The sequence below is a fragment of the Cyphellophora europaea genome (genome assembly GCF_000365145.1).
Source record: "Cyphellophora europaea CBS 101466 unplaced genomic scaffold supercont1.4, whole genome shotgun sequence".
In the NCBI taxonomy this organism is placed as follows: domain Eukaryota; kingdom Fungi; phylum Ascomycota; class Eurotiomycetes; order Chaetothyriales; family Cyphellophoraceae; genus Cyphellophora; species Cyphellophora europaea.
In genome coordinates, this window is record NW_008481810.1 from 2,037,871 (window position 1) to 2,059,341 (window position 21,471).

The window sequence follows — 21,471 nt, forward strand, 5'->3', positions numbered from 1 at the left end:
CGCTGAGTTGACGGACCTCCAATTTTGGAGATTCTTCAACAATCTATCTGTCTGCCCCACGTGGGACGCCGGCACGACAGTTCTAAAGCTGAAGCTCATCATTCCGGGTCCTCGTCGCTGCTATGGCGGCTCCAAAATACCTCACCGGTGACAAAGACGCCATCAAGAGCTTCGTTGACAAGTACGATGTATGAATGACACTACTCTCATTGAACCGATATGCATATGCGGCTCTTCTCAATGTGCTCCGAATCTCCTGACTTGTGCTTTAGGTCTTTCTCTTCGATTGCGATGGCGTTCTCTGGTCCGGCGACGACCTCTTCCCCGGCACCGTCCCGACGCTCGAGTTTCTGCGCAGCAAGAACAAGCAAGTTGTTTTCGTGACCAACAATTCGACCAAGTCGCGACAGGATTACAAGAAAAAGCTCGAGAGTATGGGCATCCCAGCTACCGCTGAAGAGGTTTTCGGGTCCTCGTACTCCGCCAGTATCTACATCTCTCGGATTCTGCCCAAAGAGCATCCCCAATTGAAAGAAAAGAACAAGGTCTTTGTTATCGGCGAGGCAGGTATCGAAGCAGAACTCGACTCCGAGGGAGTGCCTCACATCGGAGGCACAGACCCAGCCTTCAGGCGCGACATTCGGCCAGAGGACTACAAATTAATGGCTAATGGCGATCCTTCGCTCATCGATCCTCAGGTTGGGGTCGTTCTTGTTGGTCTAGACTTCCACTACAACTACTTCAAGATGTGCTTAGCCATGCAATACATTCGACGGGGCGCTCTGTTTCTGGCCACGAACATTGACTCGACGCTACCTTCTGCTGGCTCGTTGTTCCCGGGCGCTGGCAGCATGAGTGCTGCTCTGAGCCTGGCCTTTCAGCGTGAACCGATCACTTTCGGCAAGCCAAGTCAAGCTATGATGGATGCAATCGAAGGAAAGTTCCAGTTTGATCGCTCGAAGGCTGTCATGGTAGGGGATCGGGCCAACACAGATATCCGTTTTGGTCTCGAGGGCAAGCTAGGTGGCACCCTGGGCGTTCTGACCGGAGTGAGTACCAGAGAGGAGTTCCTGGATGGAGATTCACGGCCAGCGTTCTATGTTGATAAGTTGGGTGACCTCCTCGAAAGCTGATCCTGATTTGGCGCGCGATTGAAGCATAGAATTTAGACAAACTTATGCCAGCATCCTATACTGTCCGGACGTACATAGAGCTACACGAATGGAAGAAGAGAGTCACAGAACTATCGGATTGTTATTTTCCATACACAAGATAACCCTGTGCATCTCCATCCCTTCTCTCCAAGTTGGTCCTTCGGCTACCTGGCTCTTTCCCTGACATATGGGTCAACCACTAACCCTTTCTTGTAACAGGGCCCATGCATATATATTCTATCGAGTCTGCTTGATGCACACCCGAGACTCGCGCACTACAGGACGATATGCGAAAGGAGCGTGCCGTATTTCGCTGACCAGGGCGCCATCCGCACTCGTACTCTCCACCTATCACCATAACTGCATTCCTTCACAGGTCACTGTAAAGTTTGCCCACGGTCGTTAACCTCCTCCCTCCATCCATATCTTCACAGAAATCGTTCCTTGGTCCAACCCAACTTCCTACAGTCCCCCCTTGACCGTTGCCAAAGTACGCATACCTCTCGACAAACTCACACTCCTCCAGCCACCTCACCGCCTCTGTCATAAAATCCTTTACCTCAGCCTCCGTCGTCTCTCCATCCGCCATAGCACTGCAAGCAAATTCATTGACCCACAACGCATGCCCCCATCTCCGCCGACATTCCTCCAGAAACCACCGCATATCCGTCCAGCGCCGTCCATACCAATGCACAACAACGAAATCCGGCTTCTCGCCCTCCTCCAACTGGCCCAGGAACCTATCCAGCCACGGCCCCGACCTCCCCAGATCGCTTGACATGCCAGGGCTCCCCAGCCTCAGACCCCACCTCTGGCGGGCCGGTAGACACACCTCCCGCCACAGCCGCAGCGCGTCTTCCACGCTGAGGTTCGCCTGGTCCGGGATCTCGGGCTCGTTGAAGCCCAGCAGGGCGGTGACGCGCTGGTGCTTGTTGTCGACGATGTCGGTGAGGAAGGGGACCACATCTTTGGCATTAGCGGCGGTGCGGACACAAGGTACCCATTCTATGGTTTTTGGCAGGCCGGCGGGCGACCACAGCTCCCAGTTGAAGAGCCAGGCGACTTTGTTGGCGGCGATGGCGGGTTCGTAGAGGGCGAAGCCTGGAATTTGAAAGGGGTTAGGCTGAAGAAGGCAAGATTGAGTGCACGAGAGAGGCCTCGACGAAACCGGTGGGCGAGCTCCTGGGGCTCACGGCAGATCGAAGTAGAGGTATAGGATGTGAGTCCCGGAACGCCGCCCGTCGAGTTCGTCGACCGCTGGCGGGTTTGGGAAGGAATCTGGGAAAGGCGCTAGGGCGACGAATCGACTCAATTGACGGGAGTACTCCTGGGAGTCACAGCAGAGGCTTTCATGTATGACTGGCTGTGAGTCTGGGAAGCTCCCCCATCAATGTTGTCAACCCCTCGTGGAGAGAAGCCCGGGGGGGGGGGGGGGGGGTTGTGGGGGGGGGAGGCGCGGGTGAGTGCGTACGGAGATGTTTAGATCGCTGGGGGGGGGGGGGGGGGGGGGGGCTTACGTTCAGCAGGATAGTCCCAAGGCCATCCAAGACCCCGCTTTTGGGTTCGCACGACTGAGGACGCATTTGTGAAGGAAGCATTAGAAGCAGTGTTGGTGAGGTGTTTTGGCTTGTTGGGTAGTGGGGGAGGAGGTTTCTGTGACATGTTGGTGGTCAAAAGCGCAACGGCCCGAAGAAGCGGAAAGGACCTTGTTCATAAGTGTGAAGCGACCTCGTTGCGTCTCTACACAACGTGAAAGCGTGCGGTGACCGGTAAGAGTCAAGTATAGACCTGAATCATAATTCCCTGTCAAAGGGGAGCATATCAAGCGAACGCCTTGGTGTCATTGACGTCACCTTACATATCAGGCAGTAAATGCAACAAGAATCATGTCGTTTGGATAATGGTCTCATTCATTTCTTGCCTTAGCGTCAAAGGTTTCTGTTACAAGCTGAGCATCGGCTGCTCAGGATACCACAAATCCCACCACACTTCAAATCTATCATCAACCTCGATGGCTTCGTCTGCCACCCGTTCGGTATACTCATACAAAAGGCCAGGTGTCGGCACTGCCAGACCAGACTAGCGGCCACCGCGCCAGCTATCGCCATCCCTCCTTCCTGGCGGAGGAGCATCCCAATCCTGGTATCCTCCGCTCGGACCTCGTGGAGGGCGTCCCATACCTCCTCCGCCACGACCGCGGAATCCGCCGCCGCCGCCTCTACCGCCTCTGTCACCCATAAGTCTCTCGCGGCCCTTCCTCCCAAAGCCAAATTCCGGCCCTTTGTCGACCCATTCTACTCTTCCGCGATCCCATTCAAACGAGTAGCGCTTCATGCCCTCGTCGCCACTCCGTCCCATGTCATTGTGACCCACGCGCATGTCCTTCATCATCTCCAATCTCCGGTCGACAACTTCGGGCGCAACGGGCTTGTAGTACAGCTTCGGCTTTGTTCTCTCTGTCGATGAGAAGAGCTCGTCAAGCGCGGCGAAATTGCGCTCCGCGTGCTTCGGCTGCCTCGGTGGTAGGGGCCGGTCGTCGTAAGGCTTAGAGCCTCTACGAGCATCGGCTCGTGGGACGTACGCAGCACGATCTGGGTGCACGCCGGGCATCAGGTCTTGCTGGAGGTGTATTGAAGGTTTGCCAGGCTGCGAAAAGCTAGACCGTTGCTGCCGAGGACCTCTTCGGGCCTCATTCGCGTCTTGTAGACGTGCTTCGACGCCATTCGAGCCATCTTGATACACGACTTCCCACCGCTTGCCACCGCCGCCGCGACCTCCAAAGCCACTCCCTGCGCTTGCGTCGGCTTCTTGATTAGCCCAGGTTTCAGCTTTGTCGTCAGGGATGAAATCGACCCATAAGAGCTCGCGATTCGGTTCGTCCGGCCATCGAGTACCATGTAGAGCAGAGCGCACTCGCGATGCCGAGACTATAGATTGGAGGCGAACAAAGGCGTGGGTGCGGATGACATCGAGGTAGAAGAATTTGATCGGGTTCGAGTCAGGCTCATCCCTGCTCGCGCGTGCGAGTGATGCGATGTGCGCTTGGAGATCGGGCTGACGTAGCGGACGTTTGAAATTGCGGATGTACAACGTCGAGGTCGCAGGATGCAAGGCCGGGACCACTGGGTGGTCACTGACAGGTGAAGCCGAACGCTCCAGAGAAGCTTTATCACCCTGTTGCGAAAGCGGCCCTGATTGAAGCTCGACTTCTGCGACAGGCTGATCCTTGGCCAGTGGACCAGCGTCTGCATCTACACCAGCTTCATCAATAGCTTTTTGCTCTGCTATCGCTTCCTCCTGGGCACGGAGTAGTGGAGAGCCATCGTTGGCTTTGATGCGCTTTAATGCGACCTCCTCTGCTTTGGGCGTGGGCGTCACGCTTCTGCGCTTGCGCTTTCGAGCGTCTTCCATCACTTCGACTGGCGGCGCCCCTGACGAGCTACGTGTCGTATCACCCGTCGGCGGTATGGACGCGGACACACCAAGAGGTGTTTCGTCAAGGATCGGAGCTGGCGCGGGTTGTTGGAAGTCTGATGTTGGAGCCTCGGTCGACCCAGCAGTTGCATCTTCTCTATCTGTATGCTCTGCAACTGACACAGCCGGCTGCTCAATATTGGTTTCGGCCGGCGCTTCACGCTCGGTAGCGGCCTGCTGTTCTTCAAGAAGAGGTGCAACCTGCTCGCTATTAATTTGCTCGGTCTCTTGCGTGGGTGCGGCCTGCTCTTGAAGATTTGGCGGAGCATCGCTATTCTGGGTCTCTTTGATCTCGGCTTGCGGCTGCAGATCGCCGCTGGCAGGCGCTTCGTCGATGATCTGAGTCTTCTGTCCATCGTCGGCTTGTGCAATACTTTGGGTTTCTTGCGCCGTCTGCTGCTCAACTTCTGGCTGTGTTATTGAGGGTTCGCCGTTCGCCAACGCCGGCGATTGTTTCACTGCGTCTGTCTCTTGTCCTTGACCTTGAGCAGCTTCCCATTCCTCAAGCTTGTCGATATATTGCTGCTTGAGTTTCAGGCCCGTCAGCGGAATCTCGCGTTGGGCGCATTCAGCCTTCAGGTCAACGACCTTCAATTTCGACCAATTAGTCATGGCGGGCGGTAAATGTCGCGATTGATGTGAGCGCAATGTGAGCGCAATGAGATTCAAGCGCGGTGTCTGCGACAGCGCATGGTTATCACAACAAAGGTGTGGCTAGGAAAGAATGTGGTCCAAGTGCTGTTGGATGAGGCTGCGAACTTGAACTTCGCGCGCAGAATCGCGGAACACTGGCCGACGTCATTTCTTGGCACTCCTTTGCTCGCTCAGCCTTGTCATTGCAGGCGGAATTTCGAGGAGAGAAGGCAATAGTGTTGACCAGGTTCTCGTTACCAAACCCTGGTGTACTGTTAAGAGCCTAGCACAATTTGAAGCGACTCTCGAGCGAAGGTCCAGTGAATACAGATCAGTATATTGCATGTTAGGGGTATTGTGAATGCGGCGCGTCTCGCAACCGGCGACAATGTACATCCAAAACTCCTAAGAGGGGCATCAGATCCAGAGTTGAACTGGTCCAAGCCATATGATACCGGCTGGTACACCACTTGTCGACAAAATTGACGGGAGGGCTCCACAAACTCACACCAGAGGCCTTTTGGATGTGATTCAATGGGAAGCCCTTCTATCGATTATGTCGATCCGTGGTGATCTAGTGTTTTACCAGGCGGTCAAGTCCTCCACCTCAGCCTCGCCAAAAGTGCTGCTCTTGGTGATTTTTCCGACTCCATCTTGACCATCTCCTTCGATACCCTCGAGCTGTATCCCGGGCCGCTCCATGAGATCCGGTAGATGCTCCCGGAAGAAGTCGAGGAGATATCTGTTCACGGCCTCAAACTGGAGTAGGAACGCATCGTGTCCTTCGGGGCTGTCTATCTTACCGAGTATCGCATTGGGTATAGAGTCGGCGATTTCCTGCTGCTCTTGAATGGTGAACAAGCCGTCACTCTCGATTCCCAGCACTATTGCAGGTTGCTCAATCAGTGCCAATGCTTCCCGAACGCTGGAGGCTCTGTCCCGCGACACATCGTGAGTATCGAGCTTTCTGGTTATGGCGATGTAGCAGTTTGCGTCAAAACGACCAACAAACTTGTTGCCTTGATAACGCAAATATGACTGGGCTGAGAAATAGTGGCTGGTGGAATTGTTGGTTTTCTTGTTCACCACGGGTACTGGTACCTGATATTCGGTCGTGCCGCTGAACTGAGGGTCGTTGAATATGGCCACAGGCGGGTCCGTGTCCTCACGCTTGTCTTCGGCTGTGCCATTCCGGGAGGGAGGCCTCGAGCTTTTGGCACGAGTGTGGCCATGATTGTGGATTTCCCAGTGCTCATTGTGAGATCTGCTCGGGCTGCCGTTTGCCTGATTGATATTTGGTCTCTTGGAGAGGTCCGGAGTGTTCCGTCCAAAACGCGACTCGAATGAATCACGACTTCTGTAGGTAAGAAGAGCAGACATGCGAGCGGCGCCAAGTCCGGCAGATGGAGGGTCGTCAAACGAGTAATAGCCGTCTTCGTACTTTGGGTCGGAATATATCGCCTGTCTTTGTGCCTCGCCCCAACTGATGCCCCAAGCACTGTGTGTGGCTGAAGTTGCAATTGGTGCGATTGTCCGAACATAGTCTTTGCCAAAGTAAGCATATTCAAGGACGAGCATACCTCCCATTGATCCGCCAACCACGCAGGCGATTTGTTTTACGCCTAGGAAGTCTAGAATGAGCTTGTGGATTCTGCCGCTGAATTAGTGCCTCTTTCCTCAAATTGGCGTATGACACTCACCTGACATCGTCCCGGATGGTTGTGAGAGGAAATTCCGGTCCATATCGCTCATTCTTTAAGTCGCCATCTTTGCATGTGACGGGGCTGGCGCTCCCATATGGACTGCCTAAGCTGTTCAGGCAGATGACAAAGAATCGGGACATGTCAAACGCCCGTCCAGGACCTCCCAGTAGGGGACCCCACCAATCGGCAACGTCTGCGCTCCCACTGAGCGCATGGCATATGACCAAAGCATTGTCGGCCTTTTCTGACAGTCGTCCACGGACGGTATAGGCGACTGGAACGTTCTTGATGGTCGCACCCGATTCTAGCTCAAAGGAAGGTATAGTCGATATTCGCTGCTCAGTGACCAGCTGCGCGAACGGGTTTTCAGGTTGGGAGGTGACAGTCTCTACGGGATTTAGCATGCTGCAGCTTGTAGGAGCGAAAGGTGTTTGGGATGGACAGGTGCGACTGACGTAGCGGTACGGGCGCGTGGCCGTTGGTCTCTGATGTACTCATTATATCGAGCAACTGTAGGGGTCCAGATTCCGTCGAGGGCCGTTGCGGAGTAGAGGCGGCCGATGCAAGATGACTCGAGCTGGACTGCTGCTTCTGGAGTGCGATTAAGAGCCAGTCGCAAACAATCTATACGCAAAGAATATGACTGGTCTAGCAGTCATAATGGCCTTGGATTTTCGCCCAGAGGCAGTGGTTGCAGCCGACAGCGGACTCAATGGATTGCACCATCACCGGCAAATCAGTCCTACACTCCACCAAAAAGTTTCTAGCAAGACTACGGCGGGGCTCCCGAACCCTAACCCTAAGAGGGGCGGAAGGCGACGAGCTGCCCCTGCCAAGGCTTGGTGCCAGTGCAGCTCAACGAGCTCGAATCCGAAGGTCCAGTTGTTCGGAGCCCATCACATCATCATACAGAAGACGCTGGTCGTCTCGAGCGGCTACTGGACCCCGATTGACGTACGCCTCAGGTCCCCTCGTCCACTTCACAACATCACCGCAATGTCTTAGTGAAAAGGGCGATTACTACTAATCATACATTCCATGCAGTCAAGCTCTCTAGCATGGCCAGAAAGCAGAGGCAAAGACAGACGCCGGCGAAGCAGGGAGAGGGACCCAACACAGCCATCAGCGAGACGACTGCTGCCCCAGCACCAACACGAGAGCAAGCAATCAAGTACCCCAAGACCGCGTTTCAGTACATCAAGAATCTCAACGTGCAGCGCGGTTTGCAATTGGTAGTTGTAGCTGCTATCTCGTCGACTATCTCCCAAGCTAACCTCGCTCCCGTCTACGGATCAATACCATCAGCTGTCTACCACAGGTATGGGTCAATCGCAAGCATCTTCCTGGCATTTGCTGTAAGACGTCGCCTTCCAGCTTGGGTACAACGAATGGTCCCGACATGGGCGTTCTGGATACCGACGATCCAATTCGGTTTGACTGGTTTCAGTGCGCAGCTCGGCAGTCCACTGGGTCCCCTGATAACGGAGATCTTGACGTACTATCCTTTGCTTGTGCTATCATTCTACGTGGCATTGGATCTTTTTCACGAACTGCAAGACCCTGAAGGAAGCCCATCACCACTAGCAGATGCCACACCCGCTTGTGTGCTGTTCGCGATCTTCTCCTTCGTCCAAAGGAGCTCTCGGGACTGGTTTGTTCGATGGGTCGGAACCAATATCCTCTTCACCCGGATAGGCCTGCAAATTGGCGCCGGGCTGCTCTATTGCATGATCCTCCCGCACAGCATGTTCTGGCCAGCATTTCCGTCGGTTGTGTTCACATTCCTAGGCAACTCTCACACACCTCTTCTTCGCACAACGGATGTCTTGAACAACACGCTCTCTCTCTACGATTATACGCTCGTTGAGCGACGGGAGTCTTTGTCTGGGTATATTTCAGTGTTGGATTCGAATAAAGACGGTTTTCGCGTCATGCGATGTGACCACTCGCTGCTCGGAGGAGAATGGCTCAATCCTCCTCCGCCGAAGAAGGGTGATCCTCCTCGACTCGTGGCCGAGCCCATCTATGCCGTGTTCACCATGCTGGAGTCGATCCGCCTTGTTGACCCACCCCCATCGACGCCCATGGGAGAACAGAGAGCTCTCAACATTGGCCTAGGTATCGGCACCGCCCCATCAGCACTAATTCATCACGGAATCAAGACCACCATCCTTGAGCTCGATCCCGTCGTCCACGAATTTGCCGTCAAATACTTCAATTTGCCGCATAACCATTCCTACGCCCATGGCGATGCAGCAGCGTGGGTATATCGGCGGAAGGAGCAGCGAGCACGACAGTTTGACTACATCATCCACGATGTTTTCACGGGTGGCGCGGAGCCGGTGCCTCTATTCACATCAGATTTTCTGTCCGGTCTGCATATGCTGCTTGCAGACGATGGGGTCATCGCCATCAACTATGCTGGAGATCTCAGAACACCCAGTGCATCGCTGATCTATCGTACAATAACATCAGTTTTCGGAGCATGTCGTATCTTTCGCGAAGAGCCGGCACCGAATAAGGAGAGCGATGGTGACTTTACGAACATGGTCTTCTTTTGTCGGAAGCCTTCTACGCAGCCCGTCAAATTTCGGAATCCGGTTAATGCTGATTTCTTGGGCTCCGGTCTACGCAAAGCGTACATGTTTCCGCAGCATGAGATTGACGCGGAAGAATTCGTTCGCGAGGGCGAGGTGCTGACTGCGAAGAATGCAGCGAAGTTGGAAAAGTACCAGACCAGAAGTGCCATAGGCCATTGGAAAGTCATGCGCACTGTTCTGCCGGATGGAGTGTGGGAGAATTGGTGAATGGTCCATACATCACCCATTCTGAGCGATACAATAACGTGTAGAACAAAAGCATTTCTATGCCTCGATGGACACTAGTCAACAGGTGCTCACACCTCCCAAATCCCCTCAAGAGCTTCCTGTGCTCCAGACTTGGATGAGGAATACCGACATATGCTAAAGTGCAAGTTACATTTCAGTTGTGCTAGTTGTTCAGGCCTAGTTTCCTCTTCATTGGCCAATCATAAACCGAGACTCTCGGACCACGCATGCCAAGGATTGCCTGGCGAGGCGTCGTTTGCTCACCTCCTGCTTCCTTTCTATTATTCGCATCAGTCATATTCCCTGTCATAGACAAATTGGCTGTAGTCCAACACGATCGTTTGACGCCAAAGCCAAGCCGTCAATGAACCACCAGTGCCCAAACCATAATTCCCTAGACCTCGGGACAGACTGACCCTTCAAAATGGATGTCCCGTCGGAGGACAAGGATGCATTGTTCACCGAGGTTTTCCAGCACTTGGGTGAACTCCAGCAACAATCGACCACTCCACTCAACGAAGAGCTCTTCCGACGCGCGGAACGAGCTCTCGATGTCAGTACACCACGCGACCTGCTTTGGCGACTGCTCCAAATAGGCGAAGGTCTGCTTCAAGCAATGCTGGAAGATCCCCGACCCCTAACGCGCCTACTCGAGAGAGTGGTTCTCCTGATTCCGTTCGACGAGCTGAAGTCGGTCATATCCTCCGAAAAGCTCGAGGAGGGGCTCAAGTCGGCCTCTGTATCAATTCAACTTCTATGTCTGGCCTACCTCGCCAAAGCTTCCGACACCCCCAGTGGCGCTTCTTTCGTTGCAGCAAGCTCCAACCTTGTACAGCGTCTCGTCACAGTCTGGCTGTCGGTGGAAAGCACAGAAGTCTCGGAGCGAGCTTTAGAGTGTCTCGTCTCATTGCTGGCAGTTGATAACCCGGACACTACGACCGTACTTGCTGCTGAGAACCGTATCGGTGAAGCCCAAGGGCAAGGCCTGATGTGGAGACGTCTCTTCCACGACGTCCAGGTCTACAAGCTCTTCTTTCTCTGGACTTCCTTGAGCAAGTCGAACCACGACCTCAAATCCAAGAAAGGTCAACAGCAGGTCACCATCTCCCAGGCAAGATTATTTGACTTTGTAGCTCGGACGTTCGTGCTTGACTGGACCGCCATCACCACATCCACTCTTCCCGAGGTTGAGGCCGACTTCGTGAAAAGCGAGACGCCAAGTCAACCGTATGGAGGCTTGTTGAGGTATGCCGCGTCGAACATGATCGACTCAAACGACTTTCTCATGGATGTGCTACGCCAAGACTTCTTCACGAAGCTGTTGAATGTGGTCCAAGAAGAAAATACCAGGCTCGTGCCGCCGAGACTGCTTGAGGCCATCCAAGAAGAGGCTGGAGTCGATCCGTCAAGCGACCAGGGCGGCGCAGGCGTTCGCCTCTAGTCCACCATCGAGACTACGCCTATAACACACACCTAGGCGGAGGCTGACCAGCCCACAAGTTTCAGAAAGCGGTACAGGAAGGTCACATGCTGCAGAAGATTAAATACACTAACAGCGAGATGAGAGGCAAGGTCTCATAGTAGCACCAGCCTTCCAGGTACCGATAGCTGCCCCATTCTCTGGCTGGCCAATAGTCTTTATCTTCTCTCTACTGCCACCCTTCTCCCTCTTAACACCAGTTTGACCGGTTCTGAGCTATTCCCAACTAAGTTGGAGCCACTTGCTGTGAGACTATTTACTGGCTTGTATCAAATAAAACTGAGCTTTGAAGCACGCAACAATGGTGCCTGACAACACAGTGTGAAGGTCTCAAGTACAAACATGTGCCCTTTTTCTCCACCGGAACCCTCTCTCTGTTCGGTCTGCCACCACCACCTCCTTTACACAATTTCCGAAAGCCCCGAGGCCGATTCTCGCTGCTCTACAGATTCGAGCTCAACTCCCGCAGTTCGACATCGAGGTCCATCTACGAGGCCTGCTTGCGTTGATCAACCAGGGGGGGGGTTAGACGTCAGAGTCGGATGAGTGTTGTGCTCGGAGGGCCTGATGGGATTTCCAGAGGCTAGAGATGAACTGGTTGGGATGCTAAGGCGCTGAAAATTCACGGGACGCGAGTTGGAGGAGGTATGGGAAGATGATTGAAGCTACTTGTGGTAGACAATGCAGAGGACTATCATCGACGATGATCAAATGCTTATGCGACTGCAGGATAGAAAAGTCCCACTTGGCTAATCGCTATCGTACTTCTGCTACATTATTTCGATTGAGCCTTCATCGCAGTCCAACGCCTGGGACCCTTACTCAAGATCGCCTTCAGCGAAAGCTGACACGTGGTGAGGCAGGGTTTCGTCGTAGTCCTCATCGTGCCGCGAGCGCTTATGCGCAGAGACTGTCAAGCTCATCCTGTTTTCTTTCTCATCGTCTAGATCGAAAACGGAGTCTCGTCGTCTCTTTGAAGGTGTCGCAAGCAGTGCTGGTAATTGTCTGTCTTCTGCCGGACTAGAACGCCTTCTAAGCTTGGGAACACGAGCATGAGAACCGACTGTTTCGGTCGTAGGCGAAGGTGAATGGGATCTTGGACTTGAAGTCTCAATCGCACTCCTTGAGAACCTGTTGGGTTTGGCAAGGCGCAAAGGCACTGTCACTCTGGATAGTTTGCTAGTCAGCCTATTGGCCGGAGGCGGGAGTTGTTGTGCCGTCGAAGTGCAGTGTAAGGGCTGCGGGTCTGCAGACGGGAACGACGACCGCCGCTTCAACTTCGCCTCTGACAGGGGATCCGCGCCGCTCTTCTCAGTGATCGTTCTGATTGGGAAGGGCCAGTTTGCTTCAATTGCAGCCTTGGTTTCCGGCGCGATGTAAGAGGCAGAAGGACGCCTTCTCGGCCAGATCGACGTGTGCATCTGCCGTGGAAAAGGCTTGTAGTGTGATTCCACGATCTGCCCAGGCCTTGGGCCCTGGTTGCGTGGTTTCCTTGGGGCTAAAACACCCTCTGTGCGAGCCACCTTCCGGGCATCGTAAGCCCCAGAGAACTCGAAAAGGTCCGCTCGAGTTGGCCGGGGCCGCCAATGCCTGATCGCCCGCTGGTAGAGCTCTTCAAAATTTGTCTTATGAAGATCATTCGAGAACCATCCGTGCTCAAGAGCTTGTGTTGCAGTCATCCGATCATCATCTGTCAGCACGAGCAGCCTTTCGACAAAGTCCTTCGGTCGAGGACGGACGTTCTGCCATATGGTAGACTGTCGAAGGAAGTGCAGACTACACTTCTTGGCGAGGGCCGGCGAGTGTTGCCTGGTCTCGGGGTCGGTGAATGCTGAAGCTCCAGTCAGCAGTATGGCGGCAACACATCCCAAAGACCAAAGATCAACAGCCTTTGTGTAGCCCGATTTGGTCGAGCCGTTGGCAGTCACCTCACTACATTCGTTAGCAAGATGAAATGGCCTTCATTGATTCGGACCTATGCATCAGGAGAGGCGACGGTGATGTTGGGCCGCGGCCGTGTTGACGGGATGTGGTCGAGTCACTTACGGGGCAGCATATTCATCAGTTCCAGCCATGGACAGCATGCGATGTCGCGGACCGTCTAACCGTCTGGCCGCTCCAAAGTCGGTCAAGAGCACCCGACAGCCAGTTGAAAGACTCGTCATGAGAATGTTATCTGGCTTGAGGTCTCTGTGGACGATGTTCTTCTCGTGTAAGAAGCAGAGCGCAACGACAATTTGACGGATAATCACGGCTGCTTCCACCTCTGACAGCTTGCTGTTCTTCGACTCGAGATATGAAAACAAGTCGCCGCCCGTAACGAGATCTTCGAACATGTAGATCGTGTTGTCTGTGACGAAGACCTTCTCCAGGCCGATGATGTTGGGATGTCGTATAGATGCAAGGATATCTGCTTCACGATAATAGATCTTGAGCTTTTCCTCAAGCTTATTTTCTCTCTTTTGCTGATCGGCCCATTTCTTGACTTTCCGTAGCTGGTCGCTACAATCCACCTCGTTTGCGGGAAGTGGTTCTTCTTTGCGACCGAAGCGACTGGCCGGTCGTAGACGCCGCAGGTCCACGACCTTGCACGCCAGCTGAGTACGAGTGGCCTGCTCTATTGCCATGAACACTTTTCCGAAAGCACCAGAGCCGAGAAGTCTATCGGTGACGATATAAGAGTCGCGAAACTTCTGTAGGGATGAGAATCATCTGACAAAAGTGTGAGCTACGGACTTACTTGCATCTCGTTCTCCTGAATTAGATCAAATTGTGAGACATCGTTCGCTTCACCGCTGTTCTTGAAGAGAAAAGAGACATGGGCAGAGAGCTTGAGCACGTCGCCTGGGCTGAGAAGGAAGCCGCCATTGCCGCGTCCTATGAAGGAGCCATTCCAAAACGTGCCGTGTCGAGATAAGTCTTCAGCATAAACGAGCGTATCAATCTCGGTTGCATCGCTATCATCGTAGACGATGCTGTAGACTCGCAGATGCTTTGCCGATACGTAAGGGTCGTCGATGAAGACCTGACTACACAACAATTAGTCTAATGAAATGTTAGGAACGAGGTATTCTATACCATTTTGAGCGATCTCGACCGATCAGAAGCTCTTTGCCAGGTAGAATCTGCTTGACTATCAAGGATAGTATCAGACCTCGTAAGGAGTAGTTGCTTGGTTACCTGACACAAGCCGGCCATCAGCACCGATCTCCTCTAGAACGCCGACAACGCGACATTGCGACGGCAAACTGCGAGAACGAGAAGACGTTCGGCCAGTGGCCGATGACGATGGCATGTTAGTAATCTTGAATCATGGCTCACGTTCATTAATTAGTGAATGATGGGCATCGAGACATAGCACGGCGACAAATCACCAAAATCGGAGCGAGTCGGCCAGATCATCGAGTCACTCGTACCTCACCTTTGTCAACATCATGTGACTCTAGCCTTCCTGCTTTACAGGTAGACGTGGGTGAGAGGAAGGTGAGGGTGAAGTGAAGGAGCATAGCTGTGCCAAGTTATCAATGGCTGCTTTAGGGCTCGCCAGATTTCACGCTTGCCTACTTCGGGACAAGCGTAACATACGTCTGCCAAGGCTGGCCGCACAGTACAAAACTTCCGCCCCGCAGCTTCATCTTCGACCTCTTCCACCACTTTCATCGACACTCGTCCCTCAACGTAAAGATGAGAGCCAAGTGGAGAAAGAAGCGCGTTCGACGCCTCAAGCGTAAGAGAAGAAAGGTTCGCGGTATGTGCTCCTTTTTCCTTTGCATCCAACCCGTTCTAACGACTTTCAGCCCGCAGCAAGTAAACGATTCGACTTCTTCATCTCACCGGCGCTCTCGACCAATGTCAACACCTCGAGATCAATCCCAGACACGACTCAAGTGAGCGAAACGACATCGAAACTTCGAAGTTGGGAAAGTCACGCGACACCATTCGTCTGGAAATGTTATGCTACGTTCGCAAACAATCATCGAGAATGGCCTCTGGACTGGACACATGTTTGTGTGTCACGTCCATGGGAGGAGCAAAGGTGGTCAACTACATATGAAGCTGTTGACGGGTTACTTACGAGGTCTCTGGCGGTTCCTAATGTACTCCACGCGACCCATTGGAGTTTCGACAATACCGCAACGTCAGAAGATACCTCCCCCAAACAAATCAATGAGAAAAGGCCTTTGACCACTCTTAGAGTACTCGTGATATGTCTCGATCCCTGCATGCTTCCCACGATCTGTAGACTCGATCATTCAGAGTATTTCAACACCCTCACTAACTTGTAGCTAAAGTTGCGTTACAGCTGCTCAGTACCTCGCTGCGTGTTAATTCCCCACGCTTAAGAGGTAGAGAGTGTTTCTTATTCTGCACGTGAACATCGTTGAGACCAAGGGTAATGCATGGTTTCTTCACTGGTTGTGAACTTGGTGCTAAAAACAGTAGCTTCAAGACATAGAGATCCATCCATCCTAAGCTGCCTTCGCTTAGCCACCAGAGGACCTCACTATATTCAAGACAAGCACGAAGTCTCTACCTATTCCTCTCCTGCTGCAATATTGAAGCTCTGTGCGCTGATATGCCCTTGGCTATCACCGACTTGTGACCAGTGCTTCTGCCAGTGAGGCCCAGTGACGTGCGGGGCCCGCTTTCCTCATACCAAATTATTTTCATTTTTGGAGAACGTCCGACGACTTGCGCCAAAGCTATTCAATCAAACTGGAGTAGTCTTTTAAGCCGTCCTTAAGACCACGGAAAAGATCGTGCGCAATGTCCGACAGGAAAAGAAAGGCTGGCTCTCAAGGCAACCCGCGGCCGAGCAAGAAGCCTCAGACTGGGACGATGGTCAAAGTCACGCACCATAAGGGCCCCAACATTGCGAGGCCTACTATAGGTAAGTCTACTTTCGATAGTGTTCCTGGTCGATGTCTAACAGTACCAGCAAGCTGTCCAGGTAGCAGCTTGCCTTCAAACATCAAGTTCGAAACCTATGCCACGAGATCCGATCCACGGGTACTCCTCCATTCATCAGATCACGATACGATCGACTTCACCGCCGTTGAGACTCGGACTACCAGCTCGACGGAGTCTCACATGAAGCATTATGTCGCTGTATATGATCCGACTACAAGCCATCTCACGGTTATGGAGGCAAGAAAGGTAGCAGCCCGCGCACAAGTCAGGCAGTTCGAGAAACAGACGGACGACGACCATGAAGAAAATGCGGCCGCTCCAACACCCGGCTATGCTTCGCGGGCTGCTCTCACAGAAGCTTTCGGCACGAAGAAGTCCAAGAAGGCCGTTCAGTCAATAGCAGAGAACCGTCTCTTTGCTCTTGGTGGTAGCGATGCCGATCCGCTGTCACACGCAATCCATTCCACTGTTGCGATCGATGATGATGGCGATATCGATACCCAAGAGCCTGTGCGGTCCAACAAACCTCTGCCCACGGCAAACCTAAACACCGAAGATATCAGAGAAGTCTACCCCGTATCCTCACTTGTATTCCCTTCCGGCTTGGTCACGCTAGAGTCGATGCCCATCGCCTACTGGCGCGACCGCGCAAGCAATAATAAGGCCATTAAGGGGCTTTCGAACTTTGTCGTCAACCGCATTGTGCCCCTCCTACACGTGCAAAAGACAACCGCACCATCGGAGACTCAGGCACATGCACGCATTACACAGCAGATCCAACTTTTGCGATACCTCGAATTGCTTCTCCAGATGCACGTGTACCTAGCCCGGCAGTCTCCGCGCAAGCGCTTCCCTCCCGCCCACCAGTGGCCCGAGGGCACCGTCCAGAGAGAGTTCGATATGTCGATTCTGAAAGGTGTGCTTGACCATTTCTTCCCCGAGCGGACCGCAAACGCGAATGCCCTGACCCTCCTCCGAAGCACCATCCTCGCGATCAGTCTGCACATTCCCCCAGCTGGGCGTACACCGGACACCAATACGCTCGTGGCCGAGCCCACAGATATTGCAAGAGATCTTGCACTGGATCGCGAAGTCGTCACCAAACTGTATCGGGAAGTGGGCTGTCGCATTGCGCCGTTGAGTGACACCGATATGAAGGTGTTCAACCTCGACAAGCTCAAAGGCAGAACAGATGGAGATGGAGAGCCCTTGAACTTCAAGAAGGTCAAGTTTGCGAAGCTCAAATTTCCGGTGGAGTTTCCGAAGGTGAGCCAGGGCAGGAGAGAGCGGCGGAGATAAGGTGCGATCTTTGGCAGTACGAGGTTTTCGAACTGCATTGCAACGATGCTACGGGCTACGGATGCCACATATACAGTCTGTGTGGCAGACACGGTTTTCCCCTAATCGAGTTGGGTGGAAGGGGTTCTCACATGCTGCCAATGCTGCGCGAGACCAAGTCAGTCTGTGTGCTATCTTGCCAGTACCGGAAGGCTGCCGCAGTCAAGCCAGGACCGGTGATGACCAAGATATCCAAAATGACCCAGCGCAACCTGTGATGGCACAGCCAAGGCACACTGAAGATTATGAGGTAGCATGGACGGACGCGCGCGCAGTGATATTTGGAAAATACCCGCTGCTCAAAAGCAGTGAGCAAACGAAAGAGACCTGGCCACCACAGTCGCCAGCAGCCCATGGGCTTCGAGATTTGCTGGTTTGAGAAGGCCCTTTCTCATAAAGCTGTCTAATGTAATACTGTCACAGTCCGTCAGCGTCGTCCCACGGCCGCTGAAGAGGCCCCGCGTCCCGCGTCTATAATTCATACAATATTGGTCAGTCCGATCGACGTGTACCGTTTTCGCTCGCTGCAGCCGTACCCAATGCACCACGCACGAAACGTTCACCATACCTTTAATCCCGCCCGTAGTAATGCGCCATCTCCAAGCCCGCCCGCTTAAAGCCACACTTGACATAGAACCCCTCGTTGGCCTCACTGCAGTCCAATATACACTTGTAGCATCCCACCTTCTCAGCCACGTAGTCCAGCGCCTGGATGATCCGCAGGCCCAGCTTCTTGCCCTGCTGGTTCTTCGCCACGGCGATGTCCTCGATGTGCCCCACCAGGCCCATGTTGTGTATGAACTTGCGCTCGACGATCACGGCGCCCGTGCCGACTATTTGGTCGGAGGAGTCTAGAATGACGAGGATGTGGTATGTCGAGGGTATCGAAGCCATTAGGGCGAAGTGGTCTGAGAAGGTGCTGAAGGAGGGGCTGCCGACCGTTGTGAGGACGCGAAGGGTGTCGAGGAAACCTATGGGGGAGATGTCAGTGGGCGGGATGGTGGGGGATAGGCGGGGGCAGGTGTACCTCTGTTGTAATCGCTACGCCGCAGCGGTCGCATAGTATATCCCTCTGGAAGAATGGCAGAGACCTCGGGAGAGATGAGCGTAGGAGAGAAGAGGGGAATTTCTGTGTCGTCCTCGGTGGTCGCGGAGGTGCCATTAACGGAAACGCCGTTGGTGCCATTGGGCTCACCAGTCGTCGTCTGGACTGGTGCAGGCTGGGCAGCGGTGCTTTTATCTTGTGTAGGAGCTGAGGTGCCATTGAGCGTCTCCTCTGTGGTCACTTGTGTTGCGTTGTCCTTGACTGGCGCAGCTACAAGCGCATCTTGGATCGGTGCGGCTTCGGGTACGGGAGTAACGCCATTGGTATGGAGCGGCTCTGCCTTTTCGACTGCTACGACCTCTGAGGGAGCATCCTTGAGTGACGCTGGTGCAGTTTCGAAGACAGTCTTTTCAGTTGCTGACTGCTCGGGTATTGATTCGGCCATGGGGTGGATGGTGAGTGAATGAACACAGGGTGGGTAACGCTAGGTATGCTGAGGCAGGTTATACTGTTGAGGATAGATTCAGGAGAAACAAAAGAGGGTGGTATTGGAGGAACGAGTGACGTTGCACAGGTCAGCAAGAATCTGAGCACGAACCAGGTCGTGTCTGTTTCAGGAGACCTGAAAGGATGCGAGACACTTTTTGACCGGGGTCGCAGATCGGCTGCACTGCTCAGCCTCGGGGGTGCTAAATAGAGCCTACGATTTACCCGTGCAGGTCATCGGATGCCGCCTATTGGTTGATCTCAACAGGGTGGGTATGATCGCCCTGGTTCAGGCGGGCCTCGACGCCCGGAAACATTAAACTTGGGGGGGTGATGAAGTTCTTGTATTTCTATCACTGATGGAGGAAAGTGATTCTAGAAGCAGCTCCTGCTGGCAGCCCGCACACTTCGGGGAATTCACCGTACTCGGTCAACTTGAACTCAACAAACTTCCAGAAATCTTTGACCGGGACGCCGTAGGGTACAATCGGCGACGTGGTGAGGCCTGGAATGCTGACGATACCATCGTTGATAGATAGTCGCATGAATCTTTGGAGGCTGTCTTGCTCATGACCACAGGCAATGCGCTCGAACAAGACTCGTCCTCCCATCGGTACGACATCACTCGTTTTCCAGCGTCTGCCCGCTGACCGGCGGTCTGTCGGCAGCTCCTGCTTGCCATCTTCATCAAGAATTCGCAGGGCTGCCAGAAGTGGCACGATATCTCCGTCGTGCACAAAGCTCAGATATACGTCTTTCGACAACGGTTGCATCAATAGATCGGCCGTGGCGTTGAGATAAAGCCAACCCATTGTCCGTGAGAATTCGTTCCCAGGTCCAGCCCGATAGAAATGTAGCAGGTCCCGAGCGTACTCGAATTGGAGCCATTCCTCACGTGTGAAGATTTCGCACCAGGGACTGCTTCCTCGTGCAAGAATCTCGAACCCGCACATCTCCATCATGCTGTAGACATCCAGGTGACTGAACTCCAAGCCGGGAGCGGCCTTCGAAAGATTCGTGATAATGGGTGCAGTGAAGTGCTTTTGATAGGCCTCGAGCTTGCCATAACCTTGGTCATGGCCATGCACAAGATCGTCCACATACCGGAGACATGTATCTCCTGGAGTGAGAGTATCCCCTCCTCGATCAGCATCCTCTGGAATGATCTCTAGCTCGGCTACACCTTTACTTTCCCAATCCGAGCCGAAGAAGCCGTCTGCAAAATACCGGGCTGTTTCTACATCGCGTCCAGAATCGCAAGACCAGAATCGCACCCTCTTTTCTGCTGATACAAGGTGGTCGTAGCGTTCACGAAGCTTGCGGCCCGTGTCTCGTGCTTGTTTTGTACCGGCGTAGGGCCCTTCAGCAGTGAGATTCTCGAACGCAGGATCTTGTTGGCTGGTGAAATAAGTCCAATGATTGAGAAACTCGAGTGCTCCTTGTAAGGAAACATCGGGCGCCTTGAGCCTGTCCAGAAGCTGGAGATGGCGGCTGCCGGCATTTCTTGTTGGATATCGCTCCCCGTGCCGAGACATCATGTGCACCTGGTCGACCATGCAGCCATCCGGTAAGGCATCATCTGGGGTACCTCCCCGGGTATGCTTTGGGATCCACGGGCCATTGCCACCGAGGTGATAGAAGAGGTTCCAGTTGTGAGCTTCTTCAGAGGTAGGTGGAGACGGCACGGCGCTTGAAGCGAGAGATAGTAGTTGGAATAGACGGTCCCCGAGCAGGAAGAGAAATGAAACAGCCAGGACGATGTACGCCCAAGTGGTCCTGCGGCGCAGCAATCTCAACACCGACATCATGGAAGAGCCTTCATCACTCTGAGGCGGAGCAGTGCGCGGCGCATTGTTATCCCTCATCGAGGCCACGGGGGTAGACACGGTCGACGCGAACAGAAAGACGAGACACAGAAATGGCGGTGATCGGGAAGCGCCCCACTAACACGCCAAGAATAGACATTGCTAGGCACCTTACCGTTCCTGCCCAGAGACCTGTGGAAAGTCCCGCATTGCCTTACACGCAAGGCAATCAGGCGGGCAAACAGGTAAGGCGGGCAGAGGCGGCATCATCGGAAAAAATTAGGGCTTAAAGTCTGTGCCGCTGGCTTTTCCGACCGGTCAGGATTCCGGTGGAATCGGCTCGGAGCATGCAGAGTGGGGTGAAGAGGGGAAGTTGGGGGCAGGACGACGACAAAGATGAAAATGCGCACGTCCTCTGGCGGCAGTTGTCCGACATATAGACTCGCATCACGCTCCTCAGCCGGTCTACGAATACCGAGCTGCTCGTCGCAACGGTCCCAACCATCGTAGAATCGGCTTTGCTTCATTCGTCCTCAGCAGCATCAAGCGGTGGATTTGGAGACGCCTCTTCCGAGCTAGAATATCGGCACGTCCGCCCTTAGACAATCGGGATC

At 53.7% G+C, this 21,471-nt stretch overlaps 10 protein-coding genes across 10 annotated transcripts; 4 read left to right on the forward strand and 6 right to left on the reverse strand.

Annotated features, from left to right (window-relative positions):
- Positions 1-122: 122 nt before the first annotated feature.
- On the forward strand, positions 123-1,133 carry HMPREF1541_05005 (uncharacterized protein; the record flags this gene model as incomplete). Its single annotated transcript, XM_008719346.1, has 2 exons — positions 123-188; positions 273-1,133. 2 exons carry the CDS (start codon positions 123-125, stop codon positions 1,131-1,133), a joined length of 927 nt encoding a protein of 308 aa, XP_008717568.1.
- A 391-nt stretch (positions 1,134-1,524) lies between these two features.
- On the reverse strand, positions 1,525-2,816 carry HMPREF1541_05006 (uncharacterized protein; the record flags this gene model as incomplete). Its single annotated transcript, XM_008719347.1, has 2 exons — positions 1,525-2,255; positions 2,672-2,816. 2 exons carry the CDS (start codon positions 2,814-2,816, stop codon positions 1,525-1,527), a joined length of 876 nt encoding a protein of 291 aa, XP_008717569.1.
- A 417-nt stretch (positions 2,817-3,233) lies between these two features.
- On the reverse strand, positions 3,234-5,240 carry HMPREF1541_05007 (uncharacterized protein; the record flags this gene model as incomplete). Its single annotated transcript, XM_008719348.1, has 1 exon — positions 3,234-5,240. One exon carries the CDS (start codon positions 5,238-5,240, stop codon positions 3,234-3,236), a length of 2,007 nt encoding a protein of 668 aa, XP_008717570.1.
- Positions 5,241-5,843: 603 nt separating this feature from the next.
- On the reverse strand, positions 5,844-7,368 carry HMPREF1541_05008 (homoserine O-acetyltransferase; the record flags this gene model as incomplete). Its single annotated transcript, XM_008719349.1, has 2 exons — positions 5,844-6,912; positions 6,962-7,368. The coding sequence occupies 2 exons, from the start codon at positions 7,366-7,368 to the stop codon at positions 5,844-5,846; spliced, it is 1,476 nt and encodes a 491-aa protein (XP_008717571.1).
- Positions 7,369-8,022: 654 nt separating this feature from the next.
- HMPREF1541_05009 (uncharacterized protein) lies at positions 8,023-9,771 on the forward strand (the record flags this gene model as incomplete). The annotated part of the gene is made up of 1 exon (XM_008719350.1): positions 8,023-9,771. The coding sequence occupies one exon, from the start codon at positions 8,023-8,025 to the stop codon at positions 9,769-9,771; it is 1,749 nt and encodes a 582-aa protein (XP_008717572.1).
- Positions 9,772-10,216: 445 nt separating this feature from the next.
- HMPREF1541_05010 (uncharacterized protein) lies at positions 10,217-11,233 on the forward strand (the record flags this gene model as incomplete). Its single annotated transcript, XM_008719351.1, has 1 exon — positions 10,217-11,233. The coding sequence occupies one exon, from the start codon at positions 10,217-10,219 to the stop codon at positions 11,231-11,233; it is 1,017 nt and encodes a 338-aa protein (XP_008717573.1).
- Positions 11,234-12,090: 857 nt separating this feature from the next.
- HMPREF1541_05011 (uncharacterized protein) lies at positions 12,091-14,470 on the reverse strand (the record flags this gene model as incomplete). Its single annotated transcript, XM_008719352.1, has 5 exons — positions 12,091-13,204; positions 13,319-13,965; positions 14,013-14,301; positions 14,351-14,405; positions 14,458-14,470. 5 exons carry the CDS (start codon positions 14,468-14,470, stop codon positions 12,091-12,093), a joined length of 2,118 nt encoding a protein of 705 aa, XP_008717574.1.
- A 1,569-nt stretch (positions 14,471-16,039) lies between these two features.
- HMPREF1541_05012 (uncharacterized protein) lies at positions 16,040-17,482 on the forward strand (the record flags this gene model as incomplete). The annotated part of the gene is made up of 1 exon (XM_008719353.1): positions 16,040-17,482. The coding sequence occupies one exon, from the start codon at positions 16,040-16,042 to the stop codon at positions 17,480-17,482; it is 1,443 nt and encodes a 480-aa protein (XP_008717575.1).
- A 609-nt stretch (positions 17,483-18,091) lies between these two features.
- On the reverse strand, positions 18,092-19,011 carry HMPREF1541_05013 (uncharacterized protein; the record flags this gene model as incomplete). The annotated part of the gene is made up of 2 exons (XM_008719354.1): positions 18,092-18,492; positions 18,549-19,011. 2 exons carry the CDS (start codon positions 19,009-19,011, stop codon positions 18,092-18,094), a joined length of 864 nt encoding a protein of 287 aa, XP_008717576.1.
- A 394-nt stretch (positions 19,012-19,405) lies between these two features.
- On the reverse strand, positions 19,406-20,857 carry HMPREF1541_05014 (uncharacterized protein; the record flags this gene model as incomplete). The annotated part of the gene is made up of 1 exon (XM_008719355.1): positions 19,406-20,857. The coding sequence occupies one exon, from the start codon at positions 20,855-20,857 to the stop codon at positions 19,406-19,408; it is 1,452 nt and encodes a 483-aa protein (XP_008717577.1).
- Positions 20,858-21,471: the final 614 nt, after the last annotated feature.